At 39.1% G+C, this 19256-nt stretch overlaps 1 protein-coding gene across 6 annotated transcripts in view; it reads left to right on the top strand.

Annotated features, from left to right (window-relative positions):
• Positions 1–19256, top strand: part of ARHGAP12 (Rho GTPase activating protein 12) — a 140679-nt gene that overhangs the window by 110113 nt on the left and 11310 nt on the right. For 5 of the 6 annotated variants that reach the window (XM_073334406.1, XM_073334405.1, XM_073334401.1 and 2 more), the window contains 5 exons: positions 3847–3928; positions 10570–10674; positions 11555–11653; positions 17273–17375; positions 18417–18536. In XM_073334406.1, coding sequence (XP_073190507.1) covers positions 3847–3928; positions 10570–10674; positions 11555–11653; positions 17273–17375; positions 18417–18536 — 509 coding nt within the window. The remainder of the gene's footprint in view (positions 1–3846; positions 3929–10569; positions 10675–11554; positions 11654–17272; positions 17376–18416; positions 18537–19256) is intronic. The other variant, XM_073334404.1, reaches the window with a different exon arrangement.

Genomic DNA, 19256 nt, shown 5'->3' with positions numbered 1-19256 from the left:
TCCTGCTTTAGTTGAAAGTGCTCATTCATACTCCATTTGGGTGCGATATTGTGAGGCTATAGCAATTATTACTCAATCCACAGATTCACCTAATTAGTTTTTGTTGTAATTATCCAAATTGTTCATTTCCAAATACCAATTAAACTGATTGGTAAAGAATATGATGATGAAAGGTATTAATTGTGTATGGCATTAGCAATGTAATTAGAACTTTGTTCTTTTCGTTTTCCCTTCAAACAAGTTTTCCTTTATAGAACTGAAGTGTGACTTTCATAACAAAGCTAATTTTAAATTTTAGACAACACTGTACTAATTCTTCTCCTGTATTCCAAGAGTAGTTGTATTCCCTGGAGGGGAGAGAAATTTCAGCTGTTGCCTCTAGCTAATCTTGTCTAGCTCTATACCTCATAGGAGAGGAAATGTTCTGGTCTGTATTCTTATTTCTTTTGTGGATGTAAGTTTGACTATCACTTTCATCTTTTGTTTGCACTTTGGAAAAAAACTTTCAAAGAGATTGGTGTGAGGTGTATTTTGATGCTGTGCTATAACTGCACTATAGTTGAGGTTGCACTAGAGTTCAGTTTTAATAGAGCTTTTAACCATTTATTTTTACAAAATAAATGGTTAAATGGTTTGAAAAATGAATTCATACAAAAAGAATAAGTTAGATTATTACCACTTATGGCAATTTTTTTCCCAACTAGATTGTCTCCACTTTTCTTTGTACACCTTTTGCAAGAAATCTAGAGCACTCTGGGATCTTCTCCTTTGTGTACATTGTGGTGCCTCATACTGATTCCTCAAATATCAGTTTCACGTTAGTAGTGGTAATTCAGAGAGCATTTTATAATTTTTAGCCATAATAGAAAATGTGCACCAAGACTAATTTAACAACAAATCATCATTGTGCAAACACTGTCACAGTATCTCCTTCACCAAATACTCTCTGAAGCCTGGAGGAAAGCTTCCTGAGGTGGGAAAGAAGTCTAGGACTTCAAATCTCCCCCTTTTTTAAATGCTGTTTAAATTTCCATGCAATTCACTACCCTTATTGACAATAATTCTCAACCCCAACCTAGAACAGTTAATGAAGAGCTGTCAAAAATTCACCCACCCTAATTTGTTCAATTAAATTAGCGCATTTATACAATATCATTGCCAATACAAAACTTAGATCTCTGAAAAACCCTAATCTTATCCACTGTAGTATGCTGACTTTCAAAGTGACTAACCCTGTTTTGGCTATTTTATCTCTAACTACTATAACACCAGACTCCTTTCCTAGAGCTAGGGGTAGAATCCATGCTTCCTGATCATTAACCATTTACTGCTGACTAGTACAGTTGTGTAATCCATTGGGAAAGTGTTAAGTCCTCCTCCAATAGCAGGTCTATGGAGGCATTAGCAGTTATTCCTTAGCTCTAGTAGAAGGGATCTGAAGGTCGGGAGGTTCAAATCCTGCTGCTGATCTGGGAGAGGTTAGTATGGTGACATGTGACTCACGCAGTGAATAGATGACTTTAAGTACGAAACCTTTTTTAAACTATGATGATCTGTAAATTATGGTGTGAATCGTAAAATACATGTTTCAGTCATTTATCATACATTTTGCTTGTGTAACTCATTGGTCAGTGTGTTGTCACGTTTTGTGCCAAATCCATAGAGGATGCACGTTTGTGATAGCTTGAGAGCCTGACTCTTTAGGATAAGTTGTAAAGGCTTTTAGCTGTGGAGGTTACTGGTTTAATCCTTTGTGTTGGCCAACATGGTGGCCATCACTCTTGCAACTGTTCTGCATTGGCATATTTAAAGTTCGAGAAGTATGCTTCATTCCATCAGGGAATGTGGAGAGCAATAGACATATCTGCTGGTGTAATACAAGCACATGCACTCTAGTGCTGCAACTGTATCTAGCTGTATCCAAGTTCTAGAAGTCCACATGGAGTGTTGGAAAGCGACTCCTTTACTAAAGTTCCCTCAAGCTGACAGGTTATGCTGTTACTGCAAAACAGAGGGCTGCTTTTGGTGTACTTAGTCTCAGTAACTTTTAAAATGGTGATAAAATCTTAGAGACAAAGAATTTATTGAGGCACCTCACAGTTTCTCACAATTTTCAGGAGGGTCAGCACAGGAAGAGCTTTGGAAGGTCAGTTTCTCCCTCTGATTTCCAGGCAGGTACAGCTCTTGTTCTCCCTGGCTCTGGTGCTATTCACTGAGGTACATCAAAAATGCATTAAAAAATATCTAGGAAATTAACAAACAAAGACTATGTTTTGTGACGGTGAAGATTGCGACAGCATCCACCCAAAACCTTATAGACATGGAAATATCTTAAAAGGAAAGACCTGTGCATTCCTTTCCACTTTCTTATTGCCTACAACAGTCAGTAACTCACTCCAGTACTCCATAAGGTTTTCATTTCCATCTCCAACAGATACTCAAAAGCAATAGGTACCCAACTTCATCAAACTTGCACTCTAAATAAAACAAAACCTTAAGTGATTCAGCATGTGCTGATATAATTGATGTGAAGGCATATGAGGTCAATCGGCTAAAGTTTTATGTTGGAGTGCTAGTTTGAAGTTGGGATATGTATTACTGTTGGATGAAACTGAAAAGCTGTGAAACAGTTAACTGTTGGAGTTGAAAGGAGTGAGGCAGTTCACGTTACTTAGAATGATAATTTATCCATGTGTGGCATCTGTAAGACTGCAGTGTTCACATTCAAAGTATTCTCTTTTCAGATGTAAGAGTTATAAACTAAACTTTTTTTAAAAAATGAAAGCTGAAATGTTTCAGAAACCAGTTGGCAACCAAAGCATTGTCAGTATGATATACCACAGAGTACTGGCTCAATCTTACCTCTGGCCTCGGTGATGATCTTCATTTCTGATTTCTCTGACCCTTTGCTTAGTGCCATAGATGGCCACTTAAATTTTATAAATAGGAATAAATATACAGGTTGTAGTATGGACAGTCTGATGTTATGAGACAACTTTTGGAATTCTACCTTTTTTATTTTAAATGTTGCATGAATGTAAAAATATTTTCTACTTAACTCAGGTCTACTTTTCCTTTAGTCTAATTTAAAATGTGGAGTGTTCTGAATGTTAGTGTCTTGCTTAAACTCACATGCAATATTAAATTTTTTGTTCCAAACAAGCCCTTAAAAATTATGCAGGTAGGTTTAGTATAGCCATTTAGGTTTATGGACTTCTGCTTAAAAAGAAGCAGTATGGCCACCCTGTCTATTTTGCTAAGCTATTTATTATTATTTCATACTTAGGCAATAAGACTAGATGACATGGCTACTCAAGATTTTTTTTTTTAACCTCAAGGGAATAGGTGTTCAGAAATAATAATGGACTTGTACTTTTCTGCATTGTAAACACGCAACAAATATTCTTTCAATCCAAATACAAATCAGTGTATTCTGTCAAATGTGGTACACTTACATCCTGTGTAGGTATGAGGTACCATGATCAGTCAGTCTCATGATTATGCAATGCTTTGACATAACCTATTTAATACCCTGCAGTTTGGGCAGGCTAAATTAGCATCTTTGAGGTCATAATTATACACTGTGTTTCTTCTAGTGAAACTGGTGGCTTTCACTACTAAATAGCTCTATTTGGTTTAGACTTTGATGGCCAGCTTGGGGCTATTAACTTAAGTTCCCCATCACAAATATAATAGTAGCAATTAAAAGACTTACTAATATCACTAATGAGTATATATGTAGTTAATTGTGCTAACACAGAGATCAGCATTCTCGCAGTGATGGACAATGTAAGGTAGTTTAATTTTATTTGAAAACAAATATAAATGTCAGTATTTTAATTGCAGAAAGAACTGGATGTCGTCATGGGCAGTATTACAGGGTTCATCACTGTTGTTTACTAAAACCCAAGGAACTGGAACTGGTTGGGTAAGTACTTCAGGCTATCTTTTTGCTTTATTTAAATGTGGAACAGATTAAGCACAATAAATTCTAGCAATTATCTGTAGAATCTATATAAAAAGGTACTTACATGATTCAAAAAATGACAAAACAAGGAAAATAGTTAGTGTGGCAGTCAATTATGATGATGGGTAAGAAGAAAACCAAATATACTCTTTTCCATGTTACAGAAAATCTTGTGATTCATTCTTATCAGCACTAATTTAGAAACTCATAAAGGGTTTTTGGTTGTCTTCAAATTTGTCAGAATTGAATCAAAAGATAGCAGGTTGCAGAAGATGCTCCAGACCAAATTTGTCCTTGATTTGTTTCTCACCATGCATTTCTGAATTGGGTCTGTTTTGCGTGTGTGTTTTGGTTCATGGGTTAGTTAGTAGCTTGAAGATATTTTTCACACTTTGAGGTAAGTTTGAAATAAATACATAAAATTAAATAATAAAGGAAACACTGTAAAGCTCAAATTATTACACTGGAAGAACTGAATCAGCCAGTATGTACTTCATAGATTATGCTCCTGGTGTTTGCGAATCAATCTAAGGGATAGGGGAGAAGGCAGAACTTCTGAGCTTTTGTCATGTTACAATCCATGCTTTATTGAATTTTGTTTTATGCTGCATGTTGAAAGAAATATGTTTTTCACATGCAGTATGTCCAATAGACAAAAGGCAGTGTTTAAGGGTATCCTTCGACTGAAAGTTCTTCAAATTTATATCCATCCCACATTGAACAGCAATTACTGTTTCAGTGATTATGTATATATCCAGTTACATCTCAGAAATGTCTTGCTATCCATTTTCTTTCAATATTAGATTTTCTACAAGATTAGTGAAGTTCTTATATTAAGTATGTAGTCCTATTTGAAAACTAATGAATAGATAAACAGATTGCAATTCTAGCAGCTGTATTTGACTGGCATATGCTATTACTCTAGCATACTCTCTGGAACTTTTTTCTACTTGATTCACTCTCTGCTGCTTCACACTGTATAAGCAGCAAATTGGTATTGACAATTTTTCTGAAGGACTATTTTCATTTCAGAGATCAGAAATCTTGTCATTTTTTGCCATTCTGTTGCGCTGTAGCAGTCGAGTGGATGGTTGCAGGAAGCACAATGGGAATAGGTAAGGACAGAGAGGCTACTAGGATGGATCAGGAGGTGATAGGAAGGAAAGAAAAAAAAATAGGGCAGAACAAAATGAAGAGTAAAAGGAATGAGGCAATGTTAATCATATTGGGATATGATAGGGAGTGGACCTAGTGACCTAAGGAGATGTTCACACAATATGAATGAATTGAAAGAACAGGGGAGGGTGTGCATGGGGGTGGAAGCATGGTTGAGGACGCATAGAAAGTGAGCTTGAAACACTTAAAAGGATAAAGGAAACAAATGTTAAATGACTTGTGCATCCAATACTGGGTAGAAGATATTTCTACAAGCAATACATTTTATGATAAAGGAAAAAATCAATTACATATAAACACTTAAATGGTTTTCTGTGCAGTGCATGTGATTTTTATGTAAATTTAATAACATGGCATATTGAAGAAATATTGGAGAACCTGGAAAGGTGAGCATGGGAGTGGGAAATGTTGTATTAGTGAAGTGATGAGATTCGACAAGAATAGAAACTTAATTTTTCTCCCTTTTATTGCTGACTGGAATCAAATTAGCTTAATTTCACCACCCCGCTTTATAACATAGCATATTCACTACAGATGATCATGAGAACTGATATTCAGTCTGCCATGTATAAAGATGACTCCTCCCCTTTAAAGCATATTGCTGTTGTTGGTACCCTCTAATCGTTTTTATAGTTTTCTGTAGCTAAAGGTATAACGCATACTGTAATGTTCCAAATCAATTGAGAGAATCTCCGACTGGAGGTTCGACAGAGAGGGCCAGGTCTCTGAGGTGGTGCTGAACAGTCTCTCTCTCTCTCGGGTGCTTGACTGGATGGTTCTTGCTTGCATACTCAGGATCTAACTGATCATATGAGGCATCAGGAAGGAATTTTCCCTTGGGTCAGACTGACAGTGACTTTGGGGTTTTTTGGCCTTCCTCTGCAGCATGTGGGTCACTTACCAGGATCATCTAGGTATATCTCACTTAATTATTCCCTCCTATCCCAGGGGCTTCCTGCGCTAGTGCACCTGTTCTCTGCTTGTGGCACATAGCTAGTCTCCTGTGGGCTGTAATACTTTGGTCTAATTTCGATTGTTGGGATTAGTGTGGTGGCCTGTAAGATACAGGAGGTCAGACCCAATGATATAGTGTCCTCTCTGGCCTGAAACTCTGTGACGTAGGTTGTTAAAGTTTGGGAACCACTGATCTAATTTAAATATAAGTACATATCTTGTCCACTATATGGTAAAATATTTTCTATTTAGTACCTTAAGGTATGCAGTGTTGGAAATGAGACCAATATTTACAGTGTGATCAGTGTAAACTAGCTTTTAAATTATCAAGGGAGAGTATCTGTTTTCAAAGACTGTATATCTCTGTGTATACATACTTATGCACTTTTCTGCTCTCCCTGTGCAATGAAAAAAAATACAATATTTAAAAAACTAGTAATCAGTCATTTGTAAACTCTTATCCTTCAGAAACAACCCATAAGAATATTTAAACGCATGTTGTACAGTCATGTTTAAGATTCACTTGAATCCTATTTAAGATCCGAGTTTCATGTCACCATCATCTGGTTGAAAAAATACTTGTTTAATGGTTACCTAGTTGTTGATGTGTTTGCTTTTACTCTTGTGCATTGCTTTGTGACTTCATCATTTTTCTTCCTTTTTCTCACCAAGTCATTTTGCCAGTGGGGCTTAATTCCTGAGCTCCTGCTCTCGCTGTTTTCTTCTTGGAAAAATGCTCTCAGTGGTCGGCCTGCTGTCACCTATGTAAACTGTGATCCTGTTTCAGCTATCCCTGTATGTGTTCTTGTTACATGCCTCTTGCATCATACTATTTTATTCACTATCAGTATCTTAAAATAAATTTGAAAGACACCTCATTTCTCCAAGAATTGCTAACTGAGTTGAAGTAATTTTCATGCCATTTTATGTAACACTTCATGTTTTCTCTATATCTTCTGTGGGTTGTGTGTCTGTCTCTCTCTCTCTCTTTTTTTTTTCCGAAATGCATTAAGGTTGTACAAGGTAAAAATTAACGGGTATATTCCAATAATCCTGTAATCACCCTAATGGAACTAAATACAAAGATAACTCCAGTACCGATGAAGTGGATTCTAATCCACATTGTACCAGTCACTGGAACCACTAGTATTTTGACTAATGGAGGGCATGATATAGTATATTAACAGCTTTTAGGGCCTATGTCTAATTCTTTCTAACAATGCAACTAATTTAGGATGTTTGGAGGATATTTATATGCATTTGATTTGAATGATCTGTTTGAAATCGGTCAAATATAGCTATAAATGAAATACCTTATGACCACATGACTGCATACATGTCGCATTATGCATCATGGGACATATAATGCAGCTGAAATAAGAGGAAAATGTCAAGGATGTCTTACTGCACAGCATGCAGAAAACTGATTCAAAACACCATACCAGTTTACATACAATAAGACAGCCTTGTTTGGTATAGTGTGGGTACAATATAGAAATGCTGTATTCTCAGAAAAGAATCAAATATTTGTAGGCTAAAATGCTAGCTCAACAGTAACAAGTTTGTTTGTAAGGGATGGTAATTGGCTCCTTTGAGCTATCTTCAGTTCTGCAAAATTATCAGTAAAAAAAAAAAAGTGTTAAAGCTCAAATGCAAAACTTCAAAATCTACTTTCAGTATGTTTTGATGATGATGATGGACAGAAATGTTGCAAAAAAAAAAATCATTTTGATGCCATAGTTGTGCAAGTACTTTTTAGTGCCTTTAGAGGAAAAGGAAAGGGACTGTTAACTTTAAATTTAGTCAGGCTACTTAAGATTTGGTATGGCTGCTAACATCTCACTTGTGGCAATCACTTTTGATTATGACCTCTTTGGTGAGGTTTGCAATAGGACAATATAAATGCATCTATGCATGTTTAATTAGCAAAATAATAAGAGAAATTAAACTAATGTAAACTCCATTCCATTGTCAGTCAAAATGTGCTGCTGAATGCATGAAATGTTACAAGGCCCAGATGCTCATAAATATTTACCATCCATTGTTCTTGAATACATGGTCTGAGTATGTGGTTTGGATTTTTGTACATTGTTTCAGAATCTGAACTGATTCTTGAAGAAATTTAGACTTTCAGTTGCTGAGTGAGAGCCTGATTCTTAACTGCTTGGTAGCAAAAGTTTTGCACTGTCCACTGACTACTATTGTAAGTTCAGTGCGGGCAGGAACCAGCTTTTTGTTCTGTTTGTAACACTTAGCACAATGGAGCTCTAGTCCATGATAGGGGCTCTTAGGCTCTATGATAATACAAATTATACAAACTAATAAATATTCTGGGAAAATCTGTGTTGTGTGATTTACTAAAATACAACAAACTGTTTTGAAATGTTCAGCTGTCAACCTGTACTAAAAGTCTACATTATCTGAGATCTCTTAAATATGTTTATATTACTAAAACTATATACTATACCATAACTCACCAGTATTGTGCAACTGTGTATATAAGAACTAAAGAATAAAATTACAAGGACGATCTCTAATTGGAACGTAAAATCTTTCTGGAGGATTGGGTCTGTCATGTTTAAAAACATGTTTTTCAGTAAGAATTTTTCTTCTATCCTTTTGTTAGGAAAATAAAGAGTAAAATCCCTCCTCCCTTCATTTAAATTATTTAAAAAAATAATAGCCAAAGTTTAGCATGTATTAGGTAATGAATGACAGTCTGATAGTATGATATGGAAATTATCTCTCTAAATTGATAGTTTGAATTGGCCTAGGAGGTGGTTGTCAAGTATCCTGTATTTGAGCGTGCTTGTACAGCAGCTGTCTCAATGAGCCTGATCCTGAGCCAGGCCTCTGACTACTGCTGCAACACTGTTTTAAAATGGTTTTCCTTATCATTGGATGCCTGCTTAGAGGTGCATATTAAATGAGTTAGTGTTTTGATTTTAAGTGGTGATTCTGTTTTGTCCCCGCAGTGTTTGAAAAATTTCCCATAAACTAGGATTGTAAAGCCACAAATAATAATTAGTTACCCAACTGCTGTTTGCCTTTGAAAAGCTCCTGCTCTGTTCCTGGTGGACAATATCTATGGTACAGAACCGCTGACACTAACAAACATCGTTGCTGACAGTCTCAGCAGAGAGGACAGAGATTAAATGGGAATGGAAACTGAACTACTGTTCTCCTAAAGGTGGTTGCTCCTGAATAGAGATGAGGCACATTGGTAGATTCACTGTGGAGACGCTTGCATTGATGCTCTCCATGGGGTTCCTGTTCTGTGGCGACAGTGAGGATTTTTTTCCTCCAGAGCAGTCAATCAGCACTCCACACAGACGTTAAATTCACCTTTATAGAAAGACAAAACATGTTTAAGTCATTAGTCTGGAGCCAGGAGAGTCTCAGTGATGGTATGGCACTGAATTTCTGTGCCAGCACCACTTCACTTCTAATCTTCCCCCTTTTGGCTAATTAAAATTTTGATTATTCATTTTTTAGCCCAAAATTACCTTTTATGTTTTGTGAAGACCACAGGTTCAGACTCTTTAAAAGGGAAATAAAAGCTGAGTGATAAGGGGTGAAACTCTAGTGAATGTTCAACTTCCCATTTAAGACTGTTGTTACATTAGACATGTACCACAATAAAACGTCATCAGTGTGTTTTTAATTTTTATTTTGTTTCATAAAACCCAATGCAATACTCCTTGTTTAACAAGGAAACTTGTGGTTGTGCTGATATCAGGAAAAGAGAGAGAAAAGAAAGTTTGTGAATGGTTTTCCCCACTTGCGTGAAGGACGCTTGTGGATTAAATCCCATTTTCACAATTTATGTTGGTTATTCAGTGTTTGAATATTAGATTAGACAGTGAAATTGCTTTGTTTCTGTGCACTTGCACAGTGCAGCAGTGTTTGTGTTGCAAATGCTACAGGAAAATATTTTAAGTAAAAATTTAATTGTAAAATCAATTGGGTTTTATGAAACATTCCTTAAAAACCAATGTCCCTTCAGTATACTAGGGAGAGCTTTTACTATATTCTACAAGGGTATATTTTTGCCTGTCTAGTAAAGCCATTAGTATTTTTTAAGTCCAAGTGTCCAGGTGATGGTTAAATGCTAGAATGACTTCACCAAAAGCCAACCTGTTTACAATCTGTGCCCAAAACCATACTATAATCAAATTATAGTTGTACAATTGTTGCATTAAAAAATTCTGTGTTGGAGTTATTTTTTTCATTTAAAGCATATATCAGTATCATCTGTACATTTGCCTATTCTCAAAAACAAACCATTCTTTGGAAACATTTAGTTTTTCATGGTACCGCTTCAGTTGGGAAGTTGGGCAGAACACTGTACTTGAGTTAACTGTGTGTAGTCTGTAAAATACTAATCTCTATTATATATGCGGGTCACAAGACTGTGTACATTTTTTAGGGGTGACTAATCAAAGAAAATCATTATTTATTCTTTCTTTCAGAAGTTTGGGGTCAATCAGTCTAAACCAGAATTCACAGTGGATATCAGAGGGGCTGTTATTGACTGGGCATCAAAGGACAAATCCAGCAAAAAGAATGTTGTTGAGGTGAGTTTATTTACTTTTCAGAAGTATGGCTTTGTTTTGGTGGTTTACTATACTCCAAACGAAAAAAAAAAAAAAAAACTTCTCTAAACTTAAAACAAACAAACAAAAAAACCAATCAGTTGGATTAAAGGCATACATGCCCCAGGACAATATCAAGATAAAGGTTTTTCTAAAATATGTACACATTACTGTAAGTGCAAGCTGTATACCTTTTTAATGTAGCCTATAATGTATAATTACTTTTGAATTTAGGTTAACTTGTTCTTTTTTAGTGGAATCAATTTTTGAATCATTATATGGCAACTGAAAGCAGTAGCCAGGAACTTAACGTTAGCTGAAACCAGAATACTATATTGTCATTTTAACACATCTCTTGAAATACACTGTTGTCATTTGCTGCAAAACAGAATTCAATTTTGTGTGTGTTTTGAATAACTTTAAGCACTGATCAGAGTTATACCCATGTCTTATTTCTTAATTCTGTTGTAAGAACTGGAACATCTGATAATACCTCTTGGCTGTGTACCTTGTATTTATATTATCAGCATAGTTAACTGTGACATGCTGCACATTGTTCTCCTGTCTGAAAACAAGACGACAAAGGTCACCGATAAATATCATTAACAGTTACAGCATTCAGAATTTCTATATTAACCAAACAATAACTGTACAGCATATATACACAATAAAGGATAGGTAAGATTCATTTTAGGGTTTGATATCCTGTCTGACACACAGGCTCGCATTGCCATATGACTTGCAGCTGCTGCACATTTGTGGCTATGTACAACTGTTGAGTTTAACGTAATATGGTTTTAAAACACTGAATTATTCTGAATATTTATATTTTGTTCTAATAGAATATTTCTTTTCTTTAAAGCTGAAAACCCGCCAAGGAACTGAACTCTTAATTCAATCTGATAATGACGTTTTTATTAATGAGTGGTTTAAAGTTCTTTCTTACACTATCAGTAATCAGGTATGTACTTAAATCTTGAAGATATTTTTTTCAGTGCTGTCTTAGTTAGAAACTATTTTGTGAACCTACTCCATCATTCCAGCCCTTTAAGCGTTAAGTGTATCACTCATGCTTTCATTTCTTGACTTCTTGGAGAGTGAGTATATTGGAGGTGGGAAGAGGAAAGGGCATTTAGTAGCCAGTTCAGTGGTCCCTGGTGCCTGGCTAATGTAATAGCACTAGCGCTGATAAGGGAAAAGGGATTGTCTAATGCAGGGGTGGGCAAACTTTTTGGCCCGAGGGCCACATCTGGGTGGGGAAATTGCATGCATGGCTGGGGCAGGGGATTGGAGTGCAGGAGGGAGTGCGGTGTGTGGGAGGGGGTGCAGTGTGCAGGAAACGGCACAGAGGAGGGGTGCGGGGTTTATGAGGGGGCTCAGGGAAGGAGGTTGGGGTGCAGAAGGGTACGGAGTGCAGGAGGGGGCTCAGGACATGGGTGCAGGAGGGATGCAGGGTGTAACAGGGGGCTCAGGGTAGGGAGGTGGCATGTGGCAGGGGGTTGGGGCTCAGGGTAGGGAGGTGGGGGATGCGACGGGGCTCAGAGAAGGGAGTTGGGGCGCAGGAGGGGTGCGGGTGCAGAAGGGGGCTCAGGGCAGGGGGTTGGTGTAAAGTCAATGAGAGCATCCTCACCAAACTGCTATTATTTCTGGAATTGTGTGTTCTGTCTAGGTATCACATTGCAGGTATAGGGGCTTTGGCAATAGCCCTCTGATTAGTTGGAATTTATGCCTGATCTTAGAAAGTAATTCACACTGATTACATCTGAGTGAGCTATTCATTTTAACATTCTGAGAGAACACTGACATTAGCAAACAGGGTTAGGCTTTCAGAGGCTGACAAGATCACTATATCAAATTATCTTTGGTGTGGTGTTCTGTCACTATCATAGAATATCAGGGTTGGAAGGGACCTCAGGAGGTCATCTAGTCCAAACCCCTGCTCAAAGCAGGACCAATCCCCAACTAAATCATCCCAGCCAGGACTTTGTCAAGCCTGACCTTAAGAACTTCTAAGGAAGGAGATTCCACCACCTCCTTAGGTAATGCATTCCAGTGCTTCACCACCCTCCTAGTGAAAATTTTTTTCCTAATATCCAACCTAAACCTCCCCACTGCAACTTGAGACCGTTACTCCTCGTTCTGTCATCTGGTACCACTGAGAACAGTCCTCTTTGGAACCGCCTTTCAGGTAGTTGAAAGCAGCTATCAAATCCCCCCTCATTCTTCTCTTCTGCAGACTAAACAATCTCAGTTCCCTCAGCCTCTCCTCATAAGTCATGTGTACCAGTCCCCTAATCTTTTTTGTTGCCCTTCGCTGGACGCTTTCCAATTTTTTCACATCCTTCTTGTAGTGTGGGGCCCAAAACTGAACACAGTACTCCAGATGAGGCCTCACCAATGTCGAATAGAGGGGAATGATCACATCTCTTGAGCTGCTGGCAATACCCCTACGTATACATCCCAAAAATGCTATTGGCCTTCTTGGCCACAAGGGCACACTGTTGACTCATATCCAGCTTCTCGTCCACTGTAACGGCGAGGTCCTTTCCTGCAGAACTGCTGCCTAGTCATTCGGTCCCTAGTCTGTAGCGGTGCATGGGATTCTTCCATCCTAAGTGCAGGACTCTGCACTTGTCCTTGTTGAACCTCGTCAGATTTCTTTTGGCCCAATCCTCTAATTTGTCTAGGGCCATCTGTATCCTATCCCTACCCTCCAGCGTACCTCTTTTCTCAAACTTGCTGAGGGTGCAATCCACACCATCCTCCAGATCATTAATGAAGATATTGAATAAAACCGGCCCAAGGACTGACCCTTGGGGCACTCTACTTGATACCGGCTGCCAACTAGACATGGAGCCATTGCTCACTACCCGTTGAGCCCGACAATCTAGCCATTTTTCTATCCACCTTATAGTCCATTCATCCAGCCCATAGTTCTTTAATTTGCTGGCAAGAATACTGTGGGAGACTGTCAAAAGCTTTGCTAAAGTCAAGGAACAACACGTCCACTGGTTTCCCCTCATCTACAGAGCCAGTTATCTCCTCATAGAAGGCAATTAGATTAGTCAGGCATGACTTGCCCTTGGTGAATCCATGCTGTCTGTTCCTAATCACTTTCCTCTCCTCTAAGTGCTTCAGCATTGATTCCTTGAGGACCTGCTCCATGATTTTCCCAGGGACTGAGGTGAGGCTGACTGGCCTGTAGTGCCCAGGTTTCTCCTTCTTCCCTTTTTTAAAGATGGGCACTACGTTAGCCTTTTTCCAGTCGTCCGGGACCTCCCCCAATCGCCATGAGTTTTCAATGGCTCTGCAATCGCATCTGCCAGCTCCTTTAGCACTCTTGGATGCAGCACATTCGGCCCCATGGACTTGTGCTCGTCCAGCTTTTCTAAATAGTCCCAAACCACTTCTTTCTTCACAGAGGGCTAGTCACCTCCTCCCCATGCTGTGCTGCCCAGTGCAGTAGTCTGGGAGCTGACCTTGTTCGTGAAGACAGAGGCAAAAAAAACATTGAGTACATTAGCTTTTTCCACATACTCTGTCACTAGGTTGCCTCCCTCATTCAGTTAAGGGCCCACATTTTCCTTGACTTTCTTCTTGTTGCTAACATACCTGAAGAAACCCTTCTTGTTACTGTTAAAATCCCTTGCTAGCTGCACCTCCAGTTGTGATTTGGCCTTCCTGATTTCACTCCTGCATGCCCAAGCAATATTTTTATGCTCTTCCCTGCTCATTTGTTCAATCTTCCATCTCTTGTAAGCTTCTTTTTTGTGTTTTGGATCAGCAAGGATTTCACTGTTAAGACAAGCTGGTCGCCTGCCATATTTACTGTTCTTTCTCTCAGGATGGTTTGTCCCTGTAACCTCACTAAGGATTCTTTAAAATATAGGCAGCTTGCCTGGACTCCTTTCCCCCTCATGTTATTTTCCCAGGGGATCCTGCCCATGAGTTCTCTGAGGGAGTCAAAGTCTGCTTTTCTGAAGTCCAGGGTCCGTATTCTGCTGCTCTCCTTTCTTCCTTGTGTCTGGATCCTGAATTCGACCATCTCACGGTCACTGCCTCCCAGGTTCCCATCCACTTTTGCTTCCCCTACTAATTCTTCCTGGTTTGCGAGCAGCAGGTCAAGAGGAGCTCTGCCCCTAGTTGGTTCCTCCAGCACTTGCACCAGGAAATTGTCCCCTACACTTTCCAAAAACTTCCTGGATTGTCTGTGCACTGCTGTATTGCTCTCCCAGCAGATATCCGTGATTGAAGTCTCCCATGAGAACCAGGGCCTGCAATCTAGTAACTTTGGTTAGTTGCCAGAAAAAAGCCTCATCCACCTCATCACCCTGGTCCGGTGGTCTATAGCAGACTCCCACCACGACATCACCCTTGTTGCTCACACGTCTAAACTTAATCCAGAGACTCTCAGGTTTTTCTGCGGTTTCATACTTGAGCTCTGAGCAGTCATACTGCTCTCTTACGTACAGTGCAACTCCCCCACCTTTTCTGCCTTGCCTGTCCTTCCTGAACAGTTTATATCCATCCATAACAGTACTCCAGTCATGTGAGTTATCCCACTAAGTCTGTTATTCCAATCACATCATAATTCCTTGACTGTGCCAGGACTTCCAGTTCTCCCTGCTTGTTTCCCAGACTTCTTGCATTTGTGTATAGGCACTTGAGATAACTCGCTGATCATCCCTCTTTCTCAGTATGAGGCAGGAGCCCTCCCCTTTTGCGCTCTCCTGCTCGTGCATCCTCCCAGTATCCCACGTCCCCACTTACCTCAGGGCTTTGGTCTCCTTCCCCCGCTGAACCTAGTTTAAAGCCCTCCTCACTAGGTTAGCCAGCCTGCTTGCGAAGATTCTCTTCCCTCTCTTCGTTAGGTGCAGCCCGTCTCTGCCTAGCAATCCTCCTTCTTGGAACACCATCCCATGGTCAAAGAATCCAAAGCCTTCTCTCCAACACCACCTGCGTAGCCATTCGTTGACTTCCACGATTCAACGGTCTCCACCCAGGCTTTTTCCTTCCACGGGGAGGATGGACGAGAACACCACTTGCGCCTCAAACTCCTTTATCCTTTTTCTCAGAGCCACGTAGTCTGCAGTGATCTGCTCAAGGTCATTCTTGGCAGTATCATTGGTGCTCATGTGGAGAAGCAGGAAGGGGTAGCGATCCGAGGACTTGATGAGTCTCGGCAGTCTCTCCATCACATCGTGAATCCTAGCTCCTGGCGAACAGCAGACTTCTCGGTTTTTCCTGGTCGGAGCGGCAGATAGATGACTCAGTCCCCCTGAAGAGAGAGTCCCCGACCACCACCAGCCGCCTCCTTCTCTTGGGAGCGGTGGTCGTGGAACGCGCATCCCTAGGACAGTGCATCTCATGCCTTCCAATCGGCGGAGTCTTCTTCTGTTCCCTTCCCTCAGATGGATCATCCAGTCCACTCTCCGCATTAGTACCTGTGGAGAGAACATGAAAACGGTTGCTTACCTGTATCTGCGTTGCTGGTACATGGACGCTCCCCTTTCTTCTTCTGGAGGTCACATGCTGCCAAATTGCTTCACCGTCCTTCTGTCCCTGCTGCGCAGCCTTCTCTGAATCTTCAGAACATTGTGTCCGTAGAAGCATATCCTGACGTCTGTCCAGGAATTCTGTTTCTCTTATGGAATGCAGGATCGACACTTATTTCTCCAGACCTTGAACCTTCTTTCCAATATGGAGACCAGCTTGCACTTTGTACAGACAAAGTCGCTTCTGTCCTGTGGAAGACAAACATGGAACATCCTGTGCAAGTCACAACAGCTGAACGCTCCCCATCCATATTACCTTCCTTCTACAAGCTTCCTCAGGAATTGTTGTAACTACTCGGAGAAGCTGGCAAGATGTAAGCCTCAGTGGGCTCTCCAAAGGCAAATTTCCTCTGTTAGCCTCTCTGCTGTTCGCTGCTCAGCTGGTTCGCAGCTGACTGGCTTTTTATAACAGTCAGGCCCAGTCAAGGCTCACCTGGAACAAAGCACTCCCAATTCACATTTTCAAACAATCAATCGAGCACGCCTTGCCAACAGGCATTTCCAGTTTCTGCCGTAGAAGATTGCTACTTATTTATAGCCATGACTGACAAAGATAGGGAAACTGCTTCATGGGCTCTTTGTGTACACCCAGCCCCCACACTAAGTGATTTTGTGGTGGAAAACATAGGTAGAATAGCGAACAGTCTACCTCCCTATGAAAGAATATTTTATATATGCTTGGCTGGTTGATGTTACAAAATCTCAGCAGGAAGGTATACTACTTGTGTTTTGACCTTGGCTGAATTCAGTTAACCTAATGATTGTCTGGTGACATTTTCTCTGTTGGGCCTTGTGAACAAATCCTGCAACTGTTAAGGGTTAATACTAGTCTTGTTGATACAGAAATGAATATAGCTTACAAGACTATGGTATCTAATTCCAAGAAGTTACCAGTTTAATATTTTTAAAAAGCATATTTGTATTATAAGACTCTCTGTGGATTATGGTTAATAAAATATACTGTTGTCTGTTCTGAAAACTGTCAAGCAAAAAGAGAACTAATCAGTGTCTTTTTTAATCAATAGGCAGTGGAATCTGATGAAGCATTCGAAGATGATGTACCAGATTCCCCAGGGGTGGAAAAACAAGACAAAGAGAAGGACCATAAGGATGCCAAGAAACTTCGTTGTAAGTTAAGCTAATTCCCAGTAAAACCTTCATTATTAATATCTACCTGGTTAAGATTGGAAATAATATAGTTTAAGCAAAAAGAACATTTAGTGCATTGCAGTTTAAAACGACTTAAAAAGATAAACAAATGAAAGATCATACAAAGTTAAAGTTCTCCAAACAATCCTAACTGCCCTGTACCCTACCACAGTGTACTATCCGTATACTAATTATTATAACTACTTTTCAAAAATTTGAAATTTAGGTGTTTGGTTTTATAAAGCTTTAGCTTCATCAGTTGTTTTTTGTAAGCTTTGCAAGATGTAAGAGAAATACTTTATAATTTGAGATTCAAATTTTTGTAGTTAACTTGATTTTTTATAATGTTGGGTGGAAGAAAAATAGTTTGTTGCTCTAGAATCCAGGACTAGTGAATAAAATGAATTTGAAGTTTCTGTACTGCACAATTGGAGAGTTTTTTTTAAAGTTAGCGGATATATCAATAAGTGAAGATCCCTTCATTAAGTTTCATATCTTTGACAAATTAACCTGAAAGTCGCTGTCAAATGCACAGAATAAACAAAGTGATCAGGCAAACTTTTCACTTCTTGTGTCTGGCTTCATACGTAACATTAGAAAATAATTATTTTAACTGTGTAAGTAATTTCATATCAAGGAGGTTTGATGTTGGAGATGAAGGATACAAATCTAAGATAAAAAGCCTGACTTAGAAATAGTACAGTTGTAGTAAATCGTGTATGTGTATATGGCAGGGTTGCAACTAATCCTCTGTCTCGTAAGCTCCTCTGAGAAGGGGCCATTCTTGACAGTTTGGAAAGTGCCTACGACGTACCAGGTGCTTGCATAAATAAAAGATAGAGAAAATAGTTTGCACTGTATATTTTAATGTGTTAGAATATACTGGTTTTTTCCCTTGAAGCATTTGCCAGCTTCAAATAAGTTTTTCTTGTATTGTTCTCTGGGCAAACTATTTAGCTATTTAATGCTTGTCAAGTTTGTTTTTACATTTCTATATTAAATTTACTTTTTCTGTTTTAGCGGTGAAAATATCTAGCAACATAGATTCTTCAGAACAGAAGAAGACAAAAACAAAGCTGAAGAAATTTCTTACACGACGCCCTACGTTACAAGCTGTTCGAGAAAAAGGCTACATTAAGGGTAAATTATCCTTATTTCTTCAGTAAACCTTTTGATAAGCTGAATTTTACAATCATGTCTGTGTTGCAGAGCAGGAATTAGTGTAATTCTAGAGGAAACCAGCCTTATAAAGTTAACTACATTTGACTGAAAAGGAACCAGTTATTTTTGTAACAGATGGCAGATGTGATTAGTTTGTCAGTTTCTGGGTAGGTGTGTGTCATTCTTTCAACAGCCCTAGTGGTCACCAAATTCAGCTACAGAGAAGAAGTAATTGTCATATTATAACGGACAGAGGTGAAGGGATGGGGTGGATGAGGTCCCAAGAACCCACTGGGCCTTGGGTAATGCTTCTGGGAAGCAGAGTCCATTTGTTCTTCACTTTCAGCTGGCAAGCCAACACTCCTTTGTTTGCAAACAGAATGATCTTACAATTGATTTGATATTCATTCTAGACTTAGTTTCTTATTGTCCAATATACATTGCACTGCTTCATAATTAAAAGTCAACTACATACAATAAATATAGTTATAGCTCATGTCAGTAGAAATATACCAAGCCAAATTCTTATCTGACATTAAATTTGTCAAACTTAATGTCAATTTCAACCAATTTAGCTTAAGTAATAGGAGCCCAAACATTTACAAAATATGTCATATTTCCAGATCATAATTACAAAAGTAAATTGTGGGATTTTTAATTGTTTGGGATGGAGGGAATTCTTCCCAGACTGCAGCTTTG

The sequence above is a fragment of the Lepidochelys kempii genome, chromosome 2 (assembly GCF_965140265.1).
Source record: "Lepidochelys kempii isolate rLepKem1 chromosome 2, rLepKem1.hap2, whole genome shotgun sequence".
NCBI lineage: Eukaryota > Metazoa > Chordata > Testudines > Cheloniidae > Lepidochelys > Lepidochelys kempii.
Note: the sequence above shows the minus strand (reverse complement) of the source record. Positions and strands in the feature narration are given on the sequence as shown.